Raw genomic sequence first — 24,313 nt, 5'->3', positions numbered from 1 at the left:
TATAAGCTGCCGGATATGCTTTTACCATCACAGCTATATTGTTTCCCTCTTTTTTTATTATTATTATTAATTTTGTGTACGTACTAGTGTATGAATACCTTTTCTTTTCACCCCTTTTCATCCTTACTCTCTTTCTCTCTCTATCCTCTATATATCTTAATCATAATGACTTATCATACAAAATTACTTGTCTTCGAGCAAAGCGATCAAGTTGTACTTTTTTCTTGGATAATAATCACGAAGCACACTCATACCACATACACTTTTGAATACGGTGCAGAAGATTACTATGTCTGGTTTGGTGAGATCGACCCTAATATAGTTCATAGTTTTCGAGGGTGGGTGGTTAGCTATACACATCCTGCAACCACAGCAATATCTACATTGTCAATGTATGCATGCTTACGTAAAATGCTCTTTTGGAATCATCGGTGCAATCAGCTGTATGATGTCAGGCTTTTTCAGCGAAATGTTGTTTCGTATCTCTGTCACAATTGCAACCTTGGTATCAGTCTTGATGGGATCCAGCTCTTGCTCTCGTAACCGTTCAAAACATTTCGTCATACGATCCGTTGTAGCCGGGCAAATATAATCGATAGGAACAAATCTCTAAAGTGCGTGTAAGTTTTCTTCTTCTGCATACCTCACTGTACAAACATATAACACTGATATTCTTACCGAACAATATTTGATTTTGTTGGCATCGATCAGGTCCTTTTGCTCAATCAGTTTGGACATAAAGTCTGTGGGCTTCACATTGACACGGAATCGGAAAAAGAGCAGGCCGGAACATGCACTATCCACCCCCTGGAACCGCTTGTCTTTTTTGCTACTAGGTTCCGCGTCTGGCTCTTCCTTTCCATTTGCTTCGTTGGTTTTCTCATTGTTGTCATCCTTCTCCTCTGCTTCTTCTTTTCCGTCCCCGCTGTTCTTGACGAGTTCGGGTACATCGAGGTCTCCCTCGAATCGTTCCCAAGTCAATTCGTGTTCAGGGAAAAGAGTGTGTACGGTGGCATCTAGAAAGTTTTTCACTTGACCCTAAAAAACATATTGTAAGTCTTTCTTTGCAATGATTACGAGCAGCTAGAAGGATAAACGCCAACATACGAGTGCACGTGTTTCTGAACCGACTGTACAGGATACCATGATGCCACTAGCACTGTCGCTTCGTTTCAACAAGCTGGAATGCTTTGCTAAAAACCGCTGCTTGAATCGACCGCGGCTAATGGGAATGGTGCCAGTTGATTTTTGCTTTTTTGCAACATTTGTATCGTAAGAGTCTTCGCGTGCGCGCTTTTCGGCAATCTGCGCCTTGTCATCGGGTTTGGTTGACATGATCAGTAGCTTTAGAAGAAAAAAATGCGCCAATTGAAAAGCCACGTCAACATTATGTGCATGAAATTAAATATCGGCACTGAATCTCTAAAAGCACGTTTATCTACTTTATATAGTATGGTATGTACTTCAGTGCACAGCTTGTAGATGGCTTCCTGATAGCACGACATACCATAACGCGTAGCTAGCGCATGTACACAATGTCAGTAGCCAAAGCGACCCTCTATGGCTATCGTCAAATGATGAAATTAACTTTGAAAACAAGTACAGCTATAACATCGTCAGAAAAGTTGCCTATATTATCCTCTTACCAATTAAGATAAGATATGACCCCGAAAAACGCAAACGCGACTGTGAATATAAAGATGCATCCTGTCTGAAAGAAGTCACCACCATGCTTATCCCAAATAAAAGTAGCAGACGGGGTGCGCGACGTTGCACTGAAGTAAGACATCGCGGTGATTCTATCAAACGTTGTCTACCACAAGCAGGAATAACAATGACAGACAACAAAGCTACTAAAACCAAGTGCGATACCATTACATTAATGAGCCGCCCGGCCATCCGCCAAACTAGGTGGCAACCAAAATCTTAATAAACGCAACGACTGTATAAAGAGGGAGACCACTTTAAGACGCAACTATCATAGATTTAAAAAAGAGAGGTTAGAGGAGAAGACGAGAGCAAGCCAACTGATGATAGAAGATAATGGCGCAGTCTGAGAGAAGAAAAGAGGAAGATAGTCGTAACAAGAAGAATGAAGAAGAGCAAGAAATATAGGGACAAAAAAGAATAGTTTAAAAGAATAAAAGGATATTAAAATGGTGCAGTGACAACTAACACACGCGACAAGAGAAGGAGATCTTCTAAGACTTTCATTTGTAACGCTCTATGTATATTGATAACTTCCTAGCGGAATACAATACATTGCCATGACTCTCTTTATTATACAGTAAAGATAATCAGACTTCTGAAGAAGCCCTGCTATAATAAGCTTTCTAGGTATATATCTCGACGTAGCCCATGAGTGCGTTGATGGGGATGTAATCGACATTGATCTTGCTCTTTTTCTGAGGCGTGTCAGTATGATTAATACAGAGGTGTAATGCCAGGGTGGACGGAACAGACAAATAAAATGCATCCAGCGTTTCAGTTATGATATAACAGTTATAACAACAGCAGATGGCAACTCGCTCGAACCAATGTAAAATATTCTTGCTCGAATGTTTTTATCAACAAGCTTATGTTGGGGAGTCTGTGGACAGAATACTTTCAAGTGTGGTCATCCTGAATATGATAGTTAGCTTACTATTTTGTTTTCATCGCACATGATGAAATACCAGGATCTTGTGGGGTCTGGGTCTGTTGTCTGGAAAATATTGTGTATCATTCCCTTCTCTCGTTTAACCTATCGTCTTCTGGACTTGACAACTATTTCATCAACGTTCAGTTTGTATTTGTGATCGTTAGTATGTAGCCCTCTTTGGTCATGTCAATGGCTCATCAATACTGTACTAATATTTGCAAGTATTCTTTTACATTGCCAATAGACAAACAAATAAAAAACATGCGTGTGCGAGTAAATTGAACTTTTTAATATGTGCCATTACATGCAAATATATATATCAACAAATTTCTTACTATGAAGATTTTTGCCGTAATCGAATGAAGGTTGAAAAAAAGATAGGGAACGGTATAAACAATCGTTATTTGACCATCGTAAAATTCATCAAAAACTCTTTCGCAAATGTTTTCGACAGCTTTTGCGTAATGAGTACGTATACCAAATCTACTTGTTGTCAAGTTCATTTTATGTTCCTCGGCGGATGAAATTTCAATGCCGAGCCTATAAATTAGGGCAACTTTCATCATGACACTTCGTCCGTTGTCGTTAACGTTACCTTTCATTGTATTTACGAGCAAAGCAAGAAATTACAATAATGGTTCATTCCAAGTTTTTGCTTAGTGCTGTGCTCTCTACTTTGGCTTACCACATGGCTGACGCAGGTAAGCAATGATTTGCATAAATGCACACCCACCTTTTTTCGAAATCAATTTTTTTTTTAAAAATGTACTCTTTGGATGTAATAGCGCCTATGGCTGCCGGCAGTGATGTAGCTCAACCGTTACCTATCTTGCACTTGTCCGATGCTCAACTCGAACAATTCAAGCATGCTAGTCCAGATCAGCCCGAACCGGATATTGCGTTCCCTAAAAATGCAGAAGGCCTCTATGCAGATGGAGACGCAGTGCCTGAAGACACTGAAGCAACAGAAATGGGCATCGAGTTGAATTCGATCGGTGGAACAGTGAATACCATGGAGACTGAAGCGCTCATTGTTGGAGGGGAGGAACAGAATGATGAAGGAGCTAGTAATGAAGAAGATGATGAAGAAGAAGAAGTAATACAAATGGCGGCAGCACCAGCAGATAATCAACAAGAAGAAGAGCAAGTTGAAGAAGCACAACAATCCGAAGAAGGAGATACCAACGACGCTTCAGGATCCTCGGATGAAATACTGGAGGCCGAAGGCGATGCGGCCGAAGAAAACGAAGGAGAAGAAGAAACTGTGGATGCTGAAGCTGATTCGGAGGATGTAGTACAACCCGAAGAGGAAGAGGAGGTTGTAGAAACGCAAGAATAAGCATAAATTTATCTTCAATAAAATTTCGCGCAGCACGCACCCTTATTTTCGCGATTCTTTGCATATATAACCTTTACTTCTCGTGCTTTTGCAGTCATTACACGTCCAGCAACTTGATATATATAGACCATGACACTTCCAATGCTTGAATTTCACAAACAGATTCTTGCCGATCTTGTTGACGAAGATGCATTACTGATAATGTCGCCTGGTTTGGGTCTGTTCAAGGTCCTCACCTCATTTATTGAATTACACACCAAGGGCAATCACTTTGTATTGGTCTTAAACACCAGTCAAGCACAAGACGCAGCAATCGTTGAGAAACAAGCAGCGATGGGCTTACCACCAAGCGATCGATTGCAAATTGTGGATAATGAAACTACGTCGGAAAGCAGGTAATATAATCTATAACTGCATTGCTACGTATGTTATGTAGCTTTTAACGCAATTAAATAGGAGCGCCATGTATCGCAAAGGCGGTGTATTTTCTGTAACTTCGCGAATTTTGGCAGTGGATCTGTTACTGGACCGTGTAGCTACAGCTATGATCTCTGGTATTGTTATGTATAATGCTCACCGGTAAGTTTTTTTTTTATAAAGAGAAGGTTTAGGCGAGCTGGATCCACTTAATTTCCGCACAACTTTATGGTTTTATTGATCTATTTGGGATACGTATACATAGTGTGCGGCCAAATTCGATGGAAGAACTAATATTACGGATCTACCGAAAGAAAAACGACCAAGGGTTTATCAAGGCGTTTTCTGATCAGCCGGAACAATTCACAACTGGATTCGCACCGCTAGAAAACACACTAAAGACACTTCAACTGCGTAAAGTACACCTGTGGCCGCGGTAAGCCTTGGGAGAAGGGAGGAAATGGTGCTTTGGATCAAAATGATTAAATCACACACACACACACATATATATATATATATATAGATTCCAGGTACTTGTATCAGATAATTTGGCACAAGCAAGCGTGGATGTTGTAGAACTACGTCAGCCCATGACAGACAAGATGGATACAATCCAAAAGGCATTGGTTGAATGTATGGAGGCCACCTTGTCTGAAGTGCGACGGCAAAATACCATGGTAATTACCAATACAAGGATGGAGGGAAGAAAAGGAATATGGACGTATAGTTCGTAGAAGACTAAAATCGATCAAAATTCTAGGTTGATGTTCAAGAATTTACTATCGAAAACTCCTTTTTCAGATCATTTGACATGATTATTCGACGACAATTGGATCCAATTTGGCACCGGATAAGTCCAGCTACCAAACAGCTAGTGGGGGATTTAAATACGCTTCGAAGGCTGCTATCGTAAGTGATTGAGCGAGCGAGGGTCTATAATTGTTATCTTGTGCAGATTCCAATGACCTTTATCTTTTGAATCAGTTACCTGACTGCATACGATCCGGTATCGTTTTTTTATCAATTACAAGTGGTGATTACAAGTAACAGTGCTAAAGACGGTGCACCCACTCGACAATCACAATCGCAATGGCTATTTTTAGACGCTGCGGATAAGGCTATCAGTGTAAGGCTTTCTATCTATTAGGTGGTGGCCAAAAAGGAAAAAGTGACTAAGCATGCATCATATCTTCTTCTGATGTAGACTGCTCGAAAGCGTGTCTATTTAAAGAAGAATGATACAGAATATGCTACCGCTGAAGGGCCCATCGTATCCGATGGAAGTGCACAGATACGACTTGTGCCTGAAGAATTACCAAAATGGAATTTGCTGCATGACATTTTACAAGAGATAGAGCAGGATATGCCTCAAAGTAAGTCTTGAAAAAACATACAAGTGAAAGAAGAGGGACAGGCATTGTCAGTAATAAAATTACTTTACTGAATATGTTATGATACTTAGAAGATGCACCTGTATTGATTATGGTGAACGGGACGAGAACATGCTCACAACTACGACAATATATTAGTGGAATGAAAAAACCGACAGAGGGTGATGAGCCAATGCCCATATTGAGTCGATTGATCCAGTGGTTCTTCAGCTTGCAAAAAAGTATGTACCAGATCCAACAAGAAGATTCATCAGCATCCACCACCACAACAACAACGAGTGGAACCTCCGCAACAAATACACAATCACTGTCATCATCTGGTCCATCCTCAAACAGAACGTCGCAGCCTGTACAACGTGGGTCAGCACCAGCAAACAAACGTCGACGCGTTCGTGGTGGATCTGCAGCTGCAGCGTCGAGTCCGTCTTCTCGATCACGCTCTATCGTGGAAGCATTACAGACAAACATAGTACAGGAGACAGTGGACTTGTGAGTATCCCGTTTTTCGGGCGCAGGGGTTGGTGTCCAGCTAAAATGGTTGCCGAAACAAAACAGATATTGATTGAACAGTCCAGATTGAATGATCCAGGACCACAAGAAAAAACGGAGAGCGAGGCAATGGAAAAAGTGACCATGGGAGAAGATGACATTTTGCCAGAGTTTCAGGAAGTCACTCCTGGATCCATTATATCTATACAAACTTACGACAATGATGTAGACGAGGACCTTTTGGAGGACTTGCAGCCAAGGTTTATCATAATGTATGATCCGAATCCCACTTTTGTGCGTCGTGTCGAGGTAAACCTTTCTTTTCTCTCTCTGTCGTATTCCTTGCTGAACTTACATGGGAACATGTACGTAACTGTAGGTTTATCGAGCAATGCATCCGGAACTTGATGTTCGAGTCTATTTCATGATCTACGAAAATTCTGTCGAAGAGCAAAATTATTTGAGCATGATCCGTAAAGAAAAGGAAGCATTTGAACGGCTTATTCGCGAAAAGTCTGCAAGTGTCCTTCTAACCTTATATTCTCCCTTATTGACAAAGATACGTGTGAGCTAGAAACTTGCGCCTAACGTACAAAAACACATATATAGATCATGGCCATCCCTATGCCACAAAGGGGAACACCTCAGCAAGACGCTTTTGCGCGTGCGGTTAGCACGCGTGTTGCTGGAGGTCAGCTTCGCACCAAAGGACCTCCTGTGGTAAGTCTCTTCCTCTTGCTCGTTCACCCTCCTTTTAAAATAAAAACAGAGGAAAGAGCTCATGTTTTTCCGCCCTGCACTTGTCACCCCTTTTCTCTTGAGAAATTACGAGAGCAGTAATATAACACAATGATGGATGTAGGTTATTGTGGACATGCGTGAGTTTCGAAGCTCCTTGCCTCCTATACTTTATGCTGAAGGACTGAAAATTATACCATGCACCCTGCAAGTGGGTGATTACATTCTAAGCCCTACCATGTGTGTGGAACGCAAGTCAATCCCAGATCTTATTTCCTCGCTCAACTCAGGCAGACTGTAAGTGTCAAAGTGCAACATCATGATCCCATACACGTAACACTAGACTAGTCATATGTAATACGTATGAAGGGAAGGGTGTGTACGAGGGATGAAAGGGGACGGTAAAACAAAGAAGGGCCTCCCGTTTAAACTGAAAATGGGGCGAATAGATATACTCAATGCGAAAACATGTGTCTTCACTATGAAACGCCCATCGTATTGATCGAGTTTGACGAGAACAAGTCCTTTTCCTTACAAAGCTTGTCGGAAATGAAGTCCAGCGTATCAATCACCGACTTGTCATCCAAGCTGGTCTTGTTGACATTGACGTTTCCCAAAGTGAAGGTCATCTGGTCTTCAAGTCCACATGAAACAGCCGCTGTGTTTGATGAGCTCAAAGTGAGTATATATATTCTTATAGAGTAGTGGAGGTAAGAGAGAGAGAGAGAGAGAGAGAGAGAGAGAGAGGGAGAGGGAGAGTGCAATGCACTAAGCTTTATGATAGAAAAGTGAAGAGGAACCCGAAGTAGAAAAGGCAGTTTTGGTCGGGGCAGAGAGCACCGACGATGTGAACAGTGCCTACAACATGACACCCCAGGTAAGAGAATGCAAGGATTCTTAGGTCACACACACACACACACACCAAAGAACTCGATGTAAATTAAATATATGTATGCAGGATATACTGCGCAGTCTGCCTGGTGTAACGTCCAAGAACTACAAGATCTTGATGAACGCTGTCGAAAACTTACAGCAGCTGTTTAGGCTTTCTGTGGAGGATCTGAAGAAGCTGATTGGCGAAGAGCCAGCAAGGAAACTGCATCAATTCATCCACCACCGAGCTGGTCAACAGCCACAATAGGCCAACAGGCAGTAGAGGGACAACTATAGTAGATAATGCTCTAGTGATGTAAATAAGTAGTAGTAGCACTTGGAGAGAGTGAGAACGACATAAAAAGGGCGGTGGTTGCACGACAGCCATTTAGGATGAGCTATGTTTTTTTTTTTTTTTTTTCATTAACATGCCAAGTGGACCCCATACTCCCCTCATTAACCAGTCCTTTACCCCCCTTCCATCATCGTTCAAGCTCCTTACTCCTTCTTTTTTTTTTTTTTTTTTTGCTTCCTTTTCCTTTTTTTCCTTCTCTCTTTCTCCCTCTCTCTCTCTCTCTCTCTCTCTCTGCCTTTCTGTCCTTCTCTTCTTTCCTGCCACCACCGTATTTACACGCACGCCAACGCTTACCCACTCTCACACCGCCATACACGAACCGTGACGCACAACAAAACATAACACAACTGCAACCATGGTTCGACAAACAGTATCCGAAGCCAAACTCCGAAAGATCCTTGAGCTGAACGACAAGTTGAAAGAACAGCTTGAAATTCCACGTATTCCTGTTTCTGAAGCCAGTCGATCGTAAGTTTTTCTCTTTCAATCTTTTTGAACAATACAACAACCGATGCAGCAGCAGCAGCAGCAGCAGCAACAACAACAATGGAGAATGTTTATATTAAACGTCACGGGAGCACCTGCTCCAAGTTATTGAATTTAGGCTGATCGATTATTGTCAAACGAATCCAGACATGATGGTGCCGTCGGTCTGGGGCAGTCGAAGTCCTGATCCATTCGCAGAGCCTGTGGGTGAATGCGCCTGTGCTTTAATGTGATTACCCTCCTCCCCTTCCCTCTAAACACTCACCTTACACAACAAAACCATTCTCTCCATCCTATGCGTAAACGGTGCTTCTCGCTCCCGAATGTATCAAAGTATTCTCTCCACTCCTTATCTCCTATATTTTTAAATCATCAGCATCCATCATAATCATAATAACATTATCATAATACAACAACAACAAAGACATGTCAAGATACAGAGGAAAGACAAGGTAGTTTTACATTCTTGTCACTCGTCCTACCTAGCACATGTACAACAAGACCGATACACTGGAGCACATGGAGGAGCCAAAACGTAGCACTCTTTATTTGTGTCTGGAAAGCATTGGATGATGACCTGTTTTCATCTACTGTACACAGATCGACAATTTCCAAGGTTATCCAATTGAGGGACATTTCATAATCGACATATAAAAAGTGCTCTGCGCCTATCGCAAACCCTGCACTACTTCATTGCTAGCAACCCCTACCAAAGATGATAGCTCCTGCTGAAACTACGGTATTGTGACTAGAGGACAAGACTTGGGTTTAAAAAGCGGGGCAACGAGGATATCCCAAGATCGATGGGGTGCCATGTTTGATCGTGTATGATTTATGGAAACAGGTTTTACTATACTATGTATACAACTTTTTTTTTTCTCCTGATAACAGTGATGATAATAATGGAGAGGTTACCCAGGCCAACAAATGATCACCATAAATAAGACATGGGGCTCCACTGATTCGTCGTTTTGTACATGATTTACATCGTTATGTATATATTGCAAACTACAAAGAAAGGCAAAAGCAATATCTAATCCAACAAGGCCTTTTTTATACTATACTGTCAAACGAAAGATTCATTTTTCTAAGATCGGTGCTCTACGTTTCGTATATAAAGCAAGTAGTTAGCTTCCCATTCTCACTTTGACTTTTTTCAACCCCTCTCTCCTTACGCCGTATATGGATATTTACCCATCTTCCAAACGCGTGCTTTCAACTCAACATGGTCATGGCTCATGGTATCCTATTTAAATAGATCAAACATTGAGTATAAATCATCCTACAACGATCGTATAAAGCACACCAACGCCGCGCGCCACTCTTACGCTCGCTAGTATACAAACGTACGTGTAATTTGTAGATATCGCGCTTAAGTTGTTCCAGATCCTTTGCGCTGACAGACTGGGCTTTCACTTGAGCGAAATCGCGATCAACACGTTCGACACTATCGGCATATTCGCGTACCTTATAATTCCAAAGTTTAGTTGAACTGATTTAGCTTGTTTTTTTTTGCCCCTTGACCTGACAAGGGAAAATATCGAGTTGCGAGGTGATTTACCTTTTCTGTCGAAGTGCGCAACTCGTCCACCGATGCTGCTAATTGACGCGTCGACTTTACATATTCGTCCTGGAAATGGAAACTATCTGAAACGGCCAATGCAGCACCGACGCCAGCAATAAAACCGAGGACACTGCATATACACAATCATAATTTTACTACCAATGTCACTACTCATTAATTGTTGGTATTTACAAGTATTTTAATTATTTTTTTGTTGTTTACCCGCCGCTGACAGCACCAACACGTCGCTTTGGCTTAGCAGACGTGGCATATGTACGACGAGCATTCGTTACGACCGATTGACGAGTTGCGTTCACCAGGAACATGGTTTTATTATTATGTGTGTGGACTAAAAATAAAGAGTGCTTTTTTTTTTTTCTTACTTTTTACTTTTTGCTACCACACCACCCCCTCCAGTTCCCTCTTTTTTGAATCTCAGAACCACATTGCTTGCTGTTGTGCAGGTTGCGGTTGTTGCTGTCGTTGCTGATGGCTGAAGAACGGATTACTGTTCATAGCGACTCCTACGGGTCCTCCCATTGCCGTCGTAGACAGCGAAGATGTCATCATGGGTTGTTGAAACGGTGTTGTTGGGGTTGCAGCAGGAGTAGAAGGATTAGGGCTAGCGAACGGGTTGAATTTGTTGTTTGAAGTAGTAGTAGGTTGTTGTTGTTGTTGTTGTTGTTGCTGCATTAGAGTGTTAGGCATCGTCATCATCATCATCATTGGCTGCTGTGATTGTGGTATTTGTAGTTGGGATTGATGAGTGATAGGTTGAGTAAAGAATGATAGGTCGGCGAAAGATGCATTATTATTAGTAGGTTGAGTTGTAATAGTAGTAGCAGTAGTGGATGTGGTATTGAAAGTAGGTGTAGATATGCTTTGTTGAGGTGTTACAGTGCTTCGAAAAGGGTTATGTGCGGCTGTGGATAAAGATGCTGAAGGTGATGGCTGTGTAGCGGCTACTACTGGTGCTGGTGTAGTCCGGAATGGATTATATGCTGCTGCCATACCAGTCGGTTGCGTTGCTAGCACCGCAGTTTGCTCATTTTCCAGACTAGCAAAGAAATCAATCAACTCTTTAGGCTGTTGCTGTTGTTGTTGTTGCTGTGATGCTGCATTGGTTGTAAGAGGCGTAGTATTAGATGCTGTATAGATGTTTTGTCAATAACTTTGTTTTTTCCTACTGTGAGATCGTACGGAAGGGTTAAAGGGGAGGGCCTTACGTGATTGTTTGGGCTGCTGCTTCGGTTTCGGAGATGAAGTAGAAGATTCAGCATCATTAAGGTATTCAGCTAGAGCGGTGGCTAATGACAGTGGAGCGTGGCGTGCTTCCGGAATAGTGATTCCCAGCTCGTTCTCCAAAATCCTTGCACGGTTCAGATAGGCCACAACATGCTCGGTCTGTTTCGAAAACCTTTTATACACTTCTAGTGACAGCCGTGCTTCTGGCTTTGGCATGGCGAAATAATGCTCTGTTTTTATTGAAATCCATAGAGAAAGGCAACTTTACTTGGTCAACCTCCTTTCTTTCTGTTCACAATTTTTTTTTTCTTTTTGCACATACCAAGAATGTTGACGATCGCTTCATTGACGGTCTGGAACAACACAAAGAGATCCTCCACAAGTAGCCGGAACGCATTGAGTCCAATCCCATTATCGCCGTCATCAAATTGAAACTGTGTATTGCAAAAAAAAAAGTCTGAGAACTGGTTCCAATAGAGCGATCTAGATGTAAAAAAATAAAAAAAAAACTTACACTGCACTTCAACAAGGCGCCGATCAATTTCTGTACGACGGTGGTTTCCTTCAATAATCCGTTGGCAACAGACAAGTGTCGCAACTTGCCCGTTTTGTGCGCCATTGTGTATTTGACGTGATCCATCCCTAGTTGCCGGAAAACGTGTACTTTCTGCTGAAGATAATGTGAGTACAGGTAAATGTTTTGGATTTGCAGTGTTCCTAGTTTCGTGCATATAATATACACATGGGCAATTTTAGCATGAAAATCTATTTTTTGTCTGCCTTGTATTTTCTCCTCGCCCCACCACCCCCACCCACCCTCTCCCCTTTCTGTTCTCCATATAGCTTTACCAGAGGACTTTTCTCGCACTCTTGTGGTATCCAATGCAGATGGTCGACTGTCAATGCACGCAATGACCTTGTCGCCATTGCCTTCTCTCATCAGTGTATGCAGAATGATTAACACTTTAAAAGTGACCTAGATTTTTCAAGCGGTTAATTTTAGCGTGTGTGTGAGTGTATATCTCTTCTTTTTCTTTTTGCCGTACAACACATATTTAGATGGTTCGATATTTTACAATCCAAGAGTTCTCTCGCAGTCGTCGTTCGAGCAAATCGACGATGTCACCGACGCTGGCTGGATACTGAAAGGTCAATGCGTTTAAAGCTAACGACACAAAGCAGAAATCATCATGATTCAGCATATATAGGAAGAGAATGTCTTGACAAGAAAGAAAAGGAGAGAAAAGGGTTGTCTTACTGTTCAAATGCTTTTGCTTCGGAGGCTGGTAGTCAAGACGCGTTGCCTTGCGTACTGCAGTATCCATGATGCTACTCATATTGGCAGGTAGGTGTGTCACTGAAGGAGAGAAAGAGAGAGAGAGAGAGAGAGAGAGAGAGAGTAAAAGAAAGAGAAAGTGGGAGTGAGAGCGAGAGCGAGTGAAGAAGAAAAAGATAAATGAGAGAGACTAGCAGCACTGAGCCCAAAAACCATGGCATGTGACACACTGCTCTGACGGTTGTTGCTGGTCTGGTCAAGGATATAGCAATCTGGCACGCGCAATCAGCAGCTCATTCACACACACACCGCTCCCAACCATTGCCTAAACCAGCGGGCATCACCCTCTTATAGCACGCTACAAGTCAGTCCCTCTCACACACTTATGCAAAAAAGTAAAAGTGAGTGAGTGAGTGGGGTCACACGCATCGCTATTTGCATTCTTTTGTTTACTCTTTTCCTTTCTTTCTTTCTTCTTCAGACTACAAACACAATTTATTTATAATGTGGAGCACCTCCATGGACAACACCATGACGATTCTCGCCTTGAGTGTTCTCGGTGTCAGTGCACTCGTCACTACGTCTTTCATCCTGTACTGCTGTTGCTGGAACAAGTGTGTCCGACGCCAACAGCAACAAGAAACCCCTGATCGCCTGTTGGAAGAAGGAGATGAACGTTCTCCATTGCTATCCTCGTCATTTCGCTCACGCTATTTAAAACGGACCTCAACGTTTTATCAGTGGAACCGACCAGCGCCACCTTCTCCGTCGTCGTCTTCCTTATCAATACAAAACCAGCAACAACAACAGCCACAGCATCAATATGGTCAGCAACACACCGACGACGACGAAGAAGAAGAAGAAGAAGAGGAAGACCGCAGTGTACAACAAAAGAAACGAGAAACATGGCTGAGTCGACGCAAAGAGCTATTGAAAAAGTACGCTCGATCACCGAGTTTTGTTACCACCAGCTCGTCATGATCCCACTGCGATTCGTAGACACAACCACTATACCCATTATAAAAGAGACTATGTACCATCATCGCCATTGTTATCGCTCCATACACCCTGTTCTGATCCACACATTCCAAACAACTCATACATATGATGTAACCCGTATATATTCACCAACAACAACAACAACAACAAAAAATAAGTTAAACGACGAGATTGTCCTTTTTGTGAGGAGCGGGGTGTTGAATAGGATGGGAGTGAGAATTTGGGGTTGAGAGGGGTGGGGGTGGGGAGGGGATACATATGATCATTCACTTAGATTTGGCTCAAAAGGTGCTTCTTGGCCTTAGCATCCGCGGAAACACACTTGCTGGCCTTGTTGCCTTCACACTTGACGGCAATGACGGAAGTGGCACAAGCACTGACACAGGCTTCATAGGTCTTGTCGCTGCAAACGGACGGCGTGATGGCACCAGTCATATCAGCAGCAAGGCAGACGGGCATGCTTTCTTGGCAGACACAGGCAATGTGGTTGCTAGGCTTGCTGTGCGACATGCACATGTTGCTTGCAGCCTTCAATTGTTCCTTGCTGGAGCAGTCGAGAAGGCCCTTGTCGTTCTTCGCACCAGTGCCAGCGGCATGGATCATGCAGACAAACATCAGCACAACAACCAAGGATTTGAGGATAGTTCCAGCGATCATCATCGTTTCTTTTTCTTTGCAAGTAACGGAAAGTTATATACGGTGAAACAGGAAAAGGAAGAAAGGAGGATATGCCCTCTCTCTCTTTTTTATATGAGACACTCAGAAAGAAAGAGAGTATCTGGTGATTGAGATGTTGTCTGCATTCCAGTCTCTTTGCCAAGGTTGCTGTTGTGTCGTTTAATATACAATTTTTTTTTTAGAACGTTCGTACGGAGTAGTATTGCAGTGTCTAAACGACGTAATAAAAGGGAACAAAACGTGGTTGCGGCGGTGTTGTTTGGCGTTCCACGCGCTTTCCATTCCACAGTTGCTGTTGTTATTGACGATGTAAGTAGTATTTTTAAAATGTACAAGCAAGACAAGAAAGAGTAATAGAAAAGACATTTTACACAAAAGAAGAAGAGAAGAAACAAGCAAAGAAGAGAGGGAACGTGTGTGTGTGTGTGTATATATGTGATTGAGCTTTGGGGAGAGAGAGAGGGGGGGAGGGGAGGGTAAATCAAGTTTCATGCAGAGACCGTGGCCTTTGAAGTTGCTGAAGTGGTAGCAGTAGTAACAGTGGTGGTGGTGGTGGTGGTATCGGTTCGAGAAGATGCAGGTGCTGCTGCTGCTGCTGCTGCTGCACTTGTCGTTGAATTGGAATAGCCCATCATGCGCGCATCGCTCTCCTCGTGCACGGGCCGGAAGGCTCTGGAGGTGGGTCGAGGAGGTGAGCCACCAAATTCATGCTGCGCCATCAATTTCTGCTGAAAATGCAGTTGTTCTTGAAATTGCATCAGACTCTTCAAATGCTCCTTGTGCTTTTCTAAAGCATCTTGTGCGCATGCCGCTACGTCCTTGCTATGACTCTTGCTGCTGTTGGTATGTTGTTGTTGTTGCTGCTGCTGCTGCTGCTGATGATGATGATGATGATTGAGCGGACTATTACTGCTGTTATTGGTATTACTGCCGCTACCACTAGTACTACTCGTACTCGTTGTAGTAGCATCGGGAGCACTATCGACGACCATAGACGATGATGACGACGTGGAACGGTCTTGTAGAATGATTTCTTTTCGACCTTCCACCTGTACTCGCATCTCCAATGCACCGACTTTGTCTTTAAGTGATCTGGTTCGCTTTTCAAGGTACCGAATATAATCCACCGCTTTGAAGAGTACTGTGCTTTTGCTGTTATTAATGTTTTTCAACGTTGGCACAATCTCCGTCAAATCCTTGAAGCCCGTGCGAATCGTCGTCCTCCGCTTTTGTTCAGAAGCAATGTGGTTGGCCCGTTTCTCAGCTTCTGACAATAACTCTTTTTGCGGTCTGCTTCTGGAACGTGTGGGGCCTCCGCCTCCGCCTCCTCCAGTTCCATCAGCTCGTTTTCTTGCCATTTTGTTCATTGCTATTTCATCATGATCATCGGTACTGGGTCGTTTATACAGTGTTGATGACGATGCTGTGGAGGTTGACATGGATTGTTCTTGTGGTTGCTGTGTTGGTATAGTGGGTACATGAGGTGGTGACTGTTGTTGTTGCTGTTGTCGCGGAAACGAAATGGTTTCACTTTTTTTTAAATAAACGGCATCATGACGGAATGCCGCAGATGGCGATGGGGTAGTTGTCCAAGAAGAGGATGATGACGATGAAGTTGCACCCTTATTGGATTCCACAGCATGATGATGATGATGATGATGATTAGGATGACTGTTTTGGTCCATGGTATTGTTATTGACGGTCAGAAACCGTTGACGGTGTCGCTTTTGTTCATCCAAAGACCGTAAGATGGATGTCCGACGCCGTTCTTCATCTTCGCCTTCGTCCTGATGCTGCTGAGCGGGGTGATGATGGTGTTGTGGTTCTTCCATGTTTTGAGCAGGATATTGATCATCATACAACGAAGACATGTGACTCGGCAGTGGGTCGACCTGCATGTCCTGGTCCATGAAAAAGGTATCCAGGAACTGCGAAAATGCTCTTTGATCGTCTTCGTTTAAAACGGTCGATGATGGCTGTTTTGGTTGTTGCGGATGGTGGTGATGGTGAGGTGGTAGTAGTGGTTGTTGTTGGTGATGGTGGGATGGTATTTGTAACTGTTGTTGTTGATGCATATTGGAGGAGGAAGAAGAAGGTATCGTTGGTACTGCTGCTTCTGCAGCAGCTGCAAAGTTTTGGAACTGTGAATCGTCAAGTAAAGGTGTGTCACTCATGGGCGGCATATCGAGAGGTACGGGCATGGCAAAGTCAGGCCCCAAGCCAAACGTGAATTGGAATTCTTTTTTTTTTTTGTCAAGATAAAATAGAATTGAAAAGAGGGACAGAAAAAACAGCAATTAACGTCAAGCTCGAAAACAAAGAAAATAAAAAATTAAGCTTCGAACTCGGAATGTTTCTTACCCTCGAATGGAACGGGCTCCTGCAATGGTGCCTCATAATTGTTACTGAGAGCTGTCTGGGTATACCATTCCTGTGGAGGTAATGACTGACTGGGAACGGATGACGCATGCGAAGGATTCGGTTGTGAGTAATTCATTGAAACAGCAAAGGTGAGAAAGAAGAAAGGGAAGGAAGACGGGGGGAGGAGAGTGTGTTGTTGTTGTTGTTGGTTGAAGAAGAAAAGAGAAAGAAAGAGAAAGAAAGAGAGAGGGAATATGTGATATGTGTGTGGGTTATAGCGGGGTAAAACGAAGAAAGAGACTTTGTCTTCCCACCCACTATAAAACACCGGCTCTCACTTTCACGCGCACTTTCAGCGGCCATGGTTACACGATCAGCTCTTCCTTCTTTCCCTCCACAAAAGAAGACTCGTGTTCCCGTGTCAGCGTGGCTGTTGCAAGACTCCAATGGCGTTCCAAGAGTGACAAGTAGCTACCATCCATGTTCCTGTTCCTGTCATTTCACAGGCAGGTTTCCCGATAGGTTCCTTCCAGTGTTTCTTTGATTTCCAATTAGCCGAAACAAGAGAACGGAACAACCAACAAGAAGTCCAATGACCAAGACAACGCCAACAACGGATATACAAGTGGTGTAGTCTAAATGGGGGATGTGCCATGCAGTGGATAATCCAAAACCCGTGCGGGAGGAGGTGGTATACAAACATTCAACTTGGCAGCAATAAATTAGATCTGGTCACTGTAACGACGAATACGGCAGTATTCATATTTATTACCAACAAGAAATAATAAAGATATTCTAATAAACAGCCAGTACGTTTTTTATGAACGGTATGCGCATTCTTCTTTCCAGTTGTCAGGAACTTGATCTTTGACAATCTTTTGGAATGCTTCAAAGGTACACAGCGACTTGTCGCCACTTTCATGATGGTCGCCGGCTGCTTGGCAGCCAGGCAGCTCAAGGATCTTGTCGTTGTAACGTACACGAACGAAATGAGGCCCTTTTTCCTGTCCTCCAAACAGTCGCGATGTCCAACTTGGACTAGCTCCCTTTTGTTTAAATAATTCGAAAATGACGGAGCTACTGAACGGTGGCCATCTGTGCACGCGGCGCAACACATTTCAGAATTTGCACATTATTAACACGTGAAAATCTGGTCATTAAAGTTTCAACACTTGCACAAAAGTCAGTCTGAACTTACCGATTGTCAAAGCCGCCCAACGAAATCAACAACGGTCCAACGGTACTAGTATTAAAATATGCGTTAATTACACACTCATTATTAAAGGTTCCCCTTTCCCCCCCCCCGTCAATAAATGTGGCTTTCATATAAAAAAAAAGATACTTACGTATCATGACCAGAATAGACATGGAGCTTTCGGTCATTGACTCCGATAGCCTTTTCAGCCATACGATCACGGATCTCTCCCACTATTCTTCCCGTAGAGAGGCGTCGAGCCTCGTCCGACCGCATCACACCATGGAACCATTCTAGTACAACCACATCCTCAAGATCGCGTATCACACCGTCATCAATGTCTACAGGGAGTTCGAATCCATGGGCTCGTGCAGCAACGAGTGTATCTAAGAATAATCACAGTCATGGCAATAATCGTATGTTAGTCCTTGACTTACCTAATACAACCTTTTCTCTCTCTTGTGTGCAACCATCTCTTAATTTTCACAAAACACATCCTTTACCTAATATGCCGTTCGCAGAAGGATGGCTATCCAAAGACACCGAGTCAACATGATTCTTGAGTCGTTCCGTGAGTGATTCGAATTTGTCCTTGCATTTCTCATCGACTTCCTTTTTAAACTCTTTGGCCAGTTGGCGCAGTCTGTAGCAGTTTGGATTGGGGAACATATTTTCTACTACTGGATCACTAAAGTGTACAGCCAATCAGTATCGTCATTCACAAGCACTCTATGCAACTAGAGTCGCTTTGGGACATACCGAGTGGCAATCTGAAGAACGAAATCGTCGCCGCGCTTGTCGGCTGGATATAAACCACCTGCAACCAACTGCTGTACTGATTCTTGGGTACGTTGATAATCCGTGCTACGGATCGTCACCATGCTCTGGTCATATATGTCAGGCAAGAACTTGAGTCTGCATATGGAAAATGGCACTCAATTTTCAGTATTTACAGAAAATAAAAGAGAGAAACACGTGAAAGAAAAAAAGGAGAGAGAACAAACCTGTCAACGTAAATTTCTCTCAAGCGTGCGCCCAATGTAGCCATACTGTGGCGGCCAAGGTTGGTCAATTGGCCATAGTAACTAGTCCAATAAAAGATAGGGCTCAGCTTTTTCCTTTCCCAGTTTTTCTTTCTCTTTTTTTTGGTCTTCCCTCTTTTGCTTACCAAGCGCCTGGTGAATGCACGTGAGGCTTCTTAATGATGGCATCCTCGTCCACCAATCGTTGTAAAGGAACAAACTGCTTTTGTGCGCTGGGATCCAGCGAAACAATAGTAGCAAACATGTGGGCATTGGCATCACACATTTTCCAAACAGTTGGAAATAGCTTCTCTAAACGCTTTCTCACGGGTGTTCGTTCGCCTAGTGTGTCGCATATTCTTATGAGTTTTTGATTTTCCTTTGTGAACAAGAATTTCACTTGCGAAGGACAAAACAACTCCATATTACTTTACCATGTCGATGAACTACTTGCAAAAGACTATGTAATATAAAAAAAAGGATACAAACGTGCACGCGAAAGAAGTAGGTCAGTTTGCTTTCTTTTAAAAGTACGAGCAAACAACAGAATCGTGTTTTCAATACAAAAATAAGCTCTTACGTAAGTTCCAAATCTTCCGGATAATGACCGGAATCAGCTCCGGGTAATGATGCCATGTTTAACAGAATCAAGAAACAGGTGTCGGGTTTGTATAAAAGTTAGAGAGTGTTATATAGGGAATGAGTCAGCTAGCGGCAAGAATATATATATATATATATATAGCAGCCGGGAAACAGCTGGGACAGTCACTGGAGGAGAGAGAAGAAACGGTTGTTATATAAGCAGGGTATATCTTTTTTTTTTCTTCTTTGACAACGGTTTTTTCCCATTTTGGTCTGCCGCTTGAACGGTGCTTATGCGTTAACAGAGAGAAATGGACTCTAGAACGTACACACTTGGAATGGTCTCTTCAGCCCCTTCTTCCGCTTGCCACATGCAGTAAAAAGTGCATACAAGGGTACATGGTATATGCAGCTTACGGTGTAGATGGTGAAGACAGAAAAAAAAAGGTATACTTTATCCCCCGCGGTTTGGTAACTAACTTCTTTTGGGAGGGGGGGGGAATGCTGGTAGTAAAGTGTTGACATCTATCCGTCAACAACATGCATGAGTAATATAGCAGGTATTCATTGCTGATGCATAATGCTAAGGAGAAACGACTTACTGGATACAGCTTCAAAGCCTTAGTTACGCACTTTGACCTTTGTTAACCTGTTTGTATTTAATGTTGATCCGAAGTGAGAAGAATAGGGTCCGCGGAATCGTGGGAACCGTAAATCCCTATACTACAGTAAGCCTTCGGGGATAGAAACCTTTCCGTGGCCCATAGAATAAGCGTGCAGATAGGTTCCCTTTAAGATCGGAACGGGTTGACATCATTCCAAATCCTGGGTTCCGAGAGGTCAGGCGCGACGCTTAAGCCACTTATTCCATGGCTCGTCATCGATGCTTGCGCCCTTTACGTGCCGTGCTCTTCGGATCAGCTCTATGTCCAGACCACATGAACACAAGATTCCGATCCGTTTCTGACTTTCCTTACATAATCGCGACTAGTCCCTGCTGCTGTTTACAGTTCCCACACACTATGCAGATTCTCATTTGATGTTCCTCATACCTTACTGTATTAAATATGAGCATCTATGCAATTGACGACAGCAAACGGCCATCTCAGAAAAAGTAGTTTGAACCTTGAAACAGCGTCAACACCAATGTATTACTCATTGTCGCTGTCTATATATACTAAAAATACACATTTTAATGTGCGTACATCAAACAATGAAAGAGATAAGAAGATATGTATGTATTGTAATGTAAGGATGGTGCATATACTAGAAAGGAATACGAATAACTACATACGAATGCAGTGTTTACATTCATGTATACAACTCGTTTGTTCTCGTTATTAGAAAGAATAAGAAAATTCGTAACGATGCTTTTATTTGACAACAGCTACTCATTACATTGTTGTTGTTGGCTAGTTTTTGTGACCTTTCCACATATTGCACGGAAAAGTATATTAGGATACCAAAGCCAATTTTCAACTCAATCCTTCGTTCTTCCTTTGCATTCGGTATTTTCTTTTTACTTACAAAGAACAATGGCCCATCCGCAACGGCTTCAAGAAGCAGAGCTTTTGCTCTTTCTTTCTTTGATGGCAACCACCATATGCCGCTTAACCAGTAGCTTTGAAAGTGACAGCGATGCTTCGAATGCTGCTAATGCTACCGCTGGTAACAATGGTGCCACTGCGACACATCTTACCACTGCATCTGCAGACGTCATTGACCCCACCACGAGCACCACTGCCACATCCATTGACAACAATAGCAGCATCTGTAACAAAAAACGCAAGAGGGTCGTGTGGTATCGAACCGTAAAAGATGAACATGACGATAGCAACAACAACAACAACATCCGTCGGCGAGTAATTAGATCTGCCAAGCACAGCACCAACAACAACGATAATGGCAATCACCAAGAAACTACAGCGCAATATATACAAGTGAAACAGCAAACAAATGAAGAGCCCTCTTCGACTACTCCTAATATAACACAGCAAGCAACAGGAGGTGACGCGACAACCACTGCTTGCACTAGCGACATCACTACTGTCAAGGAGAAGATAGAAGAAGGGGGAAAAAAATTAACGTTTAGTAACTTTGTTGGCAGCAGTAGCAGCAGCAGCAGCAGCAGCAGAAGTTCTAGCATTCGCTCTGATGCAATAGGTGGTGTGACCAACAACAGCACTAGCAATGACAACATCAATGACGACACTAGCAATAACAACCGCACTAGTTCTAGCAGCCCAAGACAATCAGAGCAACAACTCCGTAACCGATACATGCATTATCTGCACACGCCAAGACGTCGAGGAAGACAGCCGTATGCTGACAATGTCAGCTATCAACTTACCGTATTGTTTTTCGAGTCATATGGATCAAGAGACCGGAAACCCACAAAGGAAGAACGACGCGCCATCATAAACAAGACGGGCATCAGTTCGCGACAATTGACCTATTGGCTCTCGAATCATAAGCGTCGATATGAAACCCAGCTTGAAGAATACAAGCGACTCACTCAAGCGGGCCTGATCGATAGTTATGATGCGTTCGTCGAATATTGTAGTTTGCACAACAGACCCTTGTTGCCTCAAGAACCAGAGGAAAGCTTTGATGAGCTTGAACAAGAGCAGCAAGACGACGATTTTGGCAGCCACCGTGACGACTACAAAATTGACAAGAGCAACAGCCATAACAAGAATAGTGATGATAGCAGCATGATAGATGACGACAGCACCAATGCTGCTGGAGAAGTCGTAGTTTTAAGCTTTCAAAACCATTAAACAGCAGTAGTAACAGTGATAATGACAATTGATGTATAACTAGAGAAACCCCTAAATCGTAGTCCTATAAAATTAGATTTGTAGTACAAGCGTGTGTCTTCCTTTTCTTTTGCTGTTCGTTAATCTATAGCACTTGTGACCGAATTATACTGTTTCTAAATTATGTATATCGGACTCCTTCTGCATAGCGTTCGTTGAAAGAAAGTTCGCATCATTATGTATGGTTATCTTCTACTCCCTCAGAATATTTTAACAATCGTACATGTTTGGCAAGATACAGACCATATTACCAGTAAACGGCTCATTTATATGAGCACACCCTATGTGTTATCAGAATAACATGGAAAAGAATTTGATGATATATCAAATATATTCTGTATTTGGCCACAGCATAAACTTTCTTGCTTTTTTGAGTGGCCAGTGAACAAGTGACGATGAGCGAACGTAATATTAAGAAGTTTTGCATAATTTGATCTCTTCACACTTTAATTCTTTTTTTTTTGCTCCCGCTCCCTCTTCGCAACAACAACAACAAGAGCGATTACAACATGGTCTACCTGCAAGAGGAAGAAGTTGCGGAAATTTTGCACATAATGTCTTTGATGGCCAATACGATAGCACGATTAGCAACGACTGACGGCGCCAGCAGCAATAATACTTTCCCATCGTCCTCGGCATTACCAGCTGCTACCACCCATAACGATAGTGGTTTGAGGCGTGTTTATAGTGGTAGTGCAGCTACCCAACAAGTATCTGCCACAATCAACAATGTCTGTCATAGCCAACAAGCACCAGCTCCTCTTGTTGCGAGCAGCAGCAGCAACGACTGCGCCAGCAACAGTAATTGCAGCGATAGCGGCAGAATCACCAACGGTTCCGACAGCCACATCCATCAAGCGATGCAACTCGGTACAAACACCACCGCCGTTGTTGGAAGTAGTGACGATAGTACTAGTACTACTACCACCACTAACGTTAGCGAGAGCATTCATAAAGTGGTAGCATCAACCACTACTGCTAGTAGTAGTAGTGGCATCACCAACAATTTCGACGTCGCTACCGCTAGTAGTCAGCAGCAAAAAAAGAAGCACGACTATGTCCAGCATCATCATCGAAAACCAGTGACAAGAAAACCATACGATATACGAACCACTTACGAGCTGAACGTATTGTTTTTCGAAGCATTTGGAAACGGACGTCGTCCCACCAAAAAGGAACGAAAAATAGTTCAAACCAAGACGGGTATTACGTCCCGGCAACTGACGTACTGGCTCGCAAACCATAAAAGATCGCGCACAACCCATCTCAACGCGTATAAACGATGGGTTCGCGAAGGCACGATCAATAACTATGATGCGTTTGCTCGTTACTGTAGTCAAAATTGCGTGCCGGAATTTGCTGGACGTGACATTGATTATCGACGATCTTTAGTTCTTGAAGAGGATGTGGCTAGTTTTGACACCCACCGTAAAGACACGAACAGAAACAGAAACATCCGCCGCATGACAATGGAATCGAAAACTGTTCAAAAAGCGCACCAGGAGAAAGATGAGAAAGGCAACAAGAATGGTGGCAGCAGCAGCAGCCACGGAGGTATCATGGTTAATGGCCGTAGTCCACATGTCGAGGAAGAAGGGGATGGTGGTTATTTTGATAACGGTACCAAATGCAGTGGGAGAAAATGATTACTGTAATCAGCAGCAACAACAACGGCGACAATATAAACAACAGTAAGATGGCGTTTAAGGAAGTATCTTGAATTGGTGAAATGTTGCTTTTTACTTTTTCTATTTTTTGCTTTTTTTATCATCCTATCATTTGTATAATCTATATAGCTTACCCCATTTCTATCTTTATGGAGTTACCCGACCTTTTGCGCAAT

At 42.9% G+C, this 24,313-nt stretch overlaps 13 protein-coding genes across 13 annotated transcripts; 7 read left to right on the top strand and 6 right to left on the bottom strand.

The window, feature by feature from the left end:
• Positions 1-183: 183 nt before the first annotated feature.
• On the bottom strand, positions 184-1,146 carry BDB00DRAFT_883363 (uncharacterized protein; the record flags this gene model as incomplete). The annotated part of the gene is made up of 4 exons (XM_053128227.1): positions 184-313; positions 407-609; positions 679-1,038; positions 1,108-1,146. 4 exons carry the CDS (start codon positions 1,144-1,146, stop codon positions 184-186), a joined length of 732 nt encoding a protein of 243 aa, XP_052978962.1.
• Positions 1,147-3,193: 2,047 nt separating this feature from the next.
• On the top strand, positions 3,194-3,980 carry BDB00DRAFT_939456 (uncharacterized protein; the record flags this gene model as incomplete). The annotated part of the gene is made up of 2 exons (XM_053129316.1): positions 3,194-3,342; positions 3,427-3,980. Exons 1-2 carry the CDS (start codon positions 3,276-3,278, stop codon positions 3,978-3,980), a joined length of 621 nt encoding a protein of 206 aa, XP_052978961.1. The 5' UTR covers positions 3,194-3,275.
• Positions 3,981-4,015: 35 nt separating this feature from the next.
• Positions 4,016-8,286, top strand: BDB00DRAFT_826788 (uncharacterized protein). The gene is made up of 15 exons (XM_053123754.1): positions 4,016-4,375; positions 4,437-4,559; positions 4,663-4,833; positions 4,921-5,074; positions 5,158-5,306; positions 5,382-5,523; positions 5,602-5,770; positions 5,860-6,277; positions 6,364-6,586; positions 6,657-6,794; positions 6,887-6,997; positions 7,140-7,312; positions 7,465-7,693; positions 7,800-7,892; positions 7,974-8,286. The coding sequence occupies exons 1-15, from the start codon at positions 4,110-4,112 to the stop codon at positions 8,154-8,156; spliced, it is 2,742 nt and encodes a 913-aa protein (XP_052978960.1). The 5' UTR covers positions 4,016-4,109; the 3' UTR covers positions 8,157-8,286.
• Positions 8,287-8,426: 140 nt separating this feature from the next.
• BDB00DRAFT_976591 (G-protein gamma-like domain-containing protein) lies at positions 8,427-9,169 on the top strand. The gene is made up of 2 exons (XM_053129927.1): positions 8,427-8,711; positions 8,848-9,169. Exons 1-2 carry the CDS (start codon positions 8,599-8,601, stop codon positions 8,960-8,962), a joined length of 228 nt encoding a protein of 75 aa, XP_052978959.1. The 5' UTR covers positions 8,427-8,598; the 3' UTR covers positions 8,963-9,169.
• Positions 9,170-9,816: 647 nt separating this feature from the next.
• Positions 9,817-10,619, bottom strand: BDB00DRAFT_788517 (uncharacterized protein; the record flags this gene model as incomplete). Its single annotated transcript, XM_053120811.1, has 5 exons — positions 9,817-9,830; positions 9,924-9,975; positions 10,080-10,196; positions 10,291-10,423; positions 10,516-10,619. 5 exons carry the CDS (start codon positions 10,617-10,619, stop codon positions 9,817-9,819), a joined length of 420 nt encoding a protein of 139 aa, XP_052978958.1.
• A 109-nt stretch (positions 10,620-10,728) lies between these two features.
• On the bottom strand, positions 10,729-12,875 carry BDB00DRAFT_873094 (ANTH domain-containing protein; the record flags this gene model as incomplete). The annotated part of the gene is made up of 7 exons (XM_053127045.1): positions 10,729-11,441; positions 11,520-11,768; positions 11,861-11,972; positions 12,053-12,255; positions 12,388-12,514; positions 12,615-12,703; positions 12,797-12,875. The coding sequence occupies 7 exons, from the start codon at positions 12,873-12,875 to the stop codon at positions 10,729-10,731; spliced, it is 1,572 nt and encodes a 523-aa protein (XP_052978957.1).
• A 78-nt stretch (positions 12,876-12,953) lies between these two features.
• Positions 12,954-14,025, top strand: BDB00DRAFT_826773 (uncharacterized protein). The gene has a single exon (XM_053123753.1). The coding sequence runs from the start codon at positions 13,319-13,321 to the stop codon at positions 13,793-13,795; it is 477 nt and encodes a 158-aa protein (XP_052978956.1). The 5' UTR covers positions 12,954-13,318; the 3' UTR covers positions 13,796-14,025.
• Positions 13,934-14,790, top strand: BDB00DRAFT_420736 (uncharacterized protein). Its single transcript, XM_053117318.1, has one exon. It carries the CDS (start codon positions 14,072-14,074, stop codon positions 14,600-14,602), a length of 531 nt encoding a protein of 176 aa, XP_052978955.1. The 5' UTR covers positions 13,934-14,071; the 3' UTR covers positions 14,603-14,790.
• A 189-nt stretch (positions 14,791-14,979) lies between these two features.
• Positions 14,980-16,988, bottom strand: BDB00DRAFT_873091 (uncharacterized protein; the record flags this gene model as incomplete). Its single annotated transcript, XM_053127044.1, has 2 exons — positions 14,980-16,730; positions 16,853-16,988. 2 exons carry the CDS (start codon positions 16,986-16,988, stop codon positions 14,980-14,982), a joined length of 1,887 nt encoding a protein of 628 aa, XP_052978954.1.
• Positions 16,989-17,580: 592 nt separating this feature from the next.
• On the bottom strand, positions 17,581-19,887 carry BDB00DRAFT_826767 (histidine phosphatase superfamily). Its single transcript, XM_053123752.1, has 9 exons — positions 19,650-19,887; positions 19,504-19,529; positions 19,216-19,411; positions 19,052-19,132; positions 18,807-18,962; positions 18,551-18,735; positions 18,199-18,433; positions 18,051-18,095; positions 17,581-17,947 (listed from the first exon to the last, which is right to left on the bottom strand). The coding sequence occupies exons 1-9, from the start codon at positions 19,703-19,705 to the stop codon at positions 17,671-17,673; spliced, it is 1,257 nt and encodes a 418-aa protein (XP_052978953.1). The 5' UTR covers positions 19,706-19,887; the 3' UTR covers positions 17,581-17,670.
• A 1,257-nt stretch (positions 19,888-21,144) lies between these two features.
• BDB00DRAFT_826763 (uncharacterized protein) lies at positions 21,145-21,775 on the bottom strand. The gene has a single exon (XM_053123751.1). The coding sequence runs from the start codon at positions 21,501-21,503 to the stop codon at positions 21,207-21,209; it is 297 nt and encodes a 98-aa protein (XP_052978952.1). The 5' UTR covers positions 21,504-21,775; the 3' UTR covers positions 21,145-21,206.
• Positions 21,776-21,883: 108 nt separating this feature from the next.
• Positions 21,884-22,491, top strand: BDB00DRAFT_826762 (uncharacterized protein). Its single transcript, XM_053123750.1, has one exon. It carries the CDS (start codon positions 21,931-21,933, stop codon positions 22,429-22,431), a length of 501 nt encoding a protein of 166 aa, XP_052978951.1. The 5' UTR covers positions 21,884-21,930; the 3' UTR covers positions 22,432-22,491.
• Positions 22,492-22,979: 488 nt separating this feature from the next.
• BDB00DRAFT_788510 (uncharacterized protein) lies at positions 22,980-24,116 on the top strand (the record flags this gene model as incomplete). The annotated part of the gene is made up of 1 exon (XM_053120810.1): positions 22,980-24,116. The coding sequence occupies one exon, from the start codon at positions 22,980-22,982 to the stop codon at positions 24,114-24,116; it is 1,137 nt and encodes a 378-aa protein (XP_052978950.1).
• Positions 24,117-24,313: the final 197 nt, after the last annotated feature.

Source organism: Zychaea mexicana, assembly GCF_025766255.1.
Source record: "Zychaea mexicana strain RSA 1403 chromosome Unknown BDB00scaffold_44, whole genome shotgun sequence".
Lineage (NCBI taxonomy): Eukaryota > Fungi > Mucoromycota > Mucoromycetes > Mucorales > Lichtheimiaceae > Zychaea > Zychaea mexicana.
This window is presented reverse-complemented; position numbering and strand designations above follow the sequence as displayed.

Coding starts and splice junctions, on each gene's coding strand:
- BDB00DRAFT_826767 (XM_053123752.1), bottom strand. CDS start 19,705: ATGGCATCATTACCCGGAGCTGATTCCGGTCATTATCCGGAAGATTTG. Junction 18,963..19,051: donor AGAGAAATTTACGTTGACAG/GTTTGTTCTCTC, acceptor TTCCATATGCAG/ACTCAAGTTCTTGCCTGACA. Junction 18,736..18,806: donor GTTCTTCAGATTGCCACTCG/GTATGTCCCAAA, acceptor TGTACACTTTAG/TGATCCAGTAGTAGAAAATA.
- BDB00DRAFT_976591 (XM_053129927.1), top strand. CDS start 8,599: ATGGTTCGACAAACAGTATCCGAAGCCAAACTCCGAAAGATCCTTGAG. Junction 8,712..8,847: donor GTTTCTGAAGCCAGTCGATC/GTAAGTTTTTCT, acceptor TATTGAATTTAG/GCTGATCGATTATTGTCAAA.
- BDB00DRAFT_826763 (XM_053123751.1), bottom strand. CDS start 21,503: ATGTTGTTGTTGTTGTTGCTATCGTCATGTTCATCTTTTACGGTTCGA.
- BDB00DRAFT_826788 (XM_053123754.1), top strand. CDS start 4,110: ATGACACTTCCAATGCTTGAATTTCACAAACAGATTCTTGCCGATCTT. Junction 5,307..5,381: donor ACGCTTCGAAGGCTGCTATC/GTAAGTGATTGA, acceptor CTTTTGAATCAG/TTACCTGACTGCATACGATC. Junction 6,795..6,886: donor GGCTTATTCGCGAAAAGTCT/GCAAGTGTCCTT, acceptor ACACATATATAG/ATCATGGCCATCCCTATGCC.
- BDB00DRAFT_420736 (XM_053117318.1), top strand. CDS start 14,072: ATGATCATTCACTTAGATTTGGCTCAAAAGGTGCTTCTTGGCCTTAGC.
- BDB00DRAFT_826773 (XM_053123753.1), top strand. CDS start 13,319: ATGTGGAGCACCTCCATGGACAACACCATGACGATTCTCGCCTTGAGT.
- BDB00DRAFT_826762 (XM_053123750.1), top strand. CDS start 21,931: ATGCATTATCTGCACACGCCAAGACGTCGAGGAAGACAGCCGTATGCT.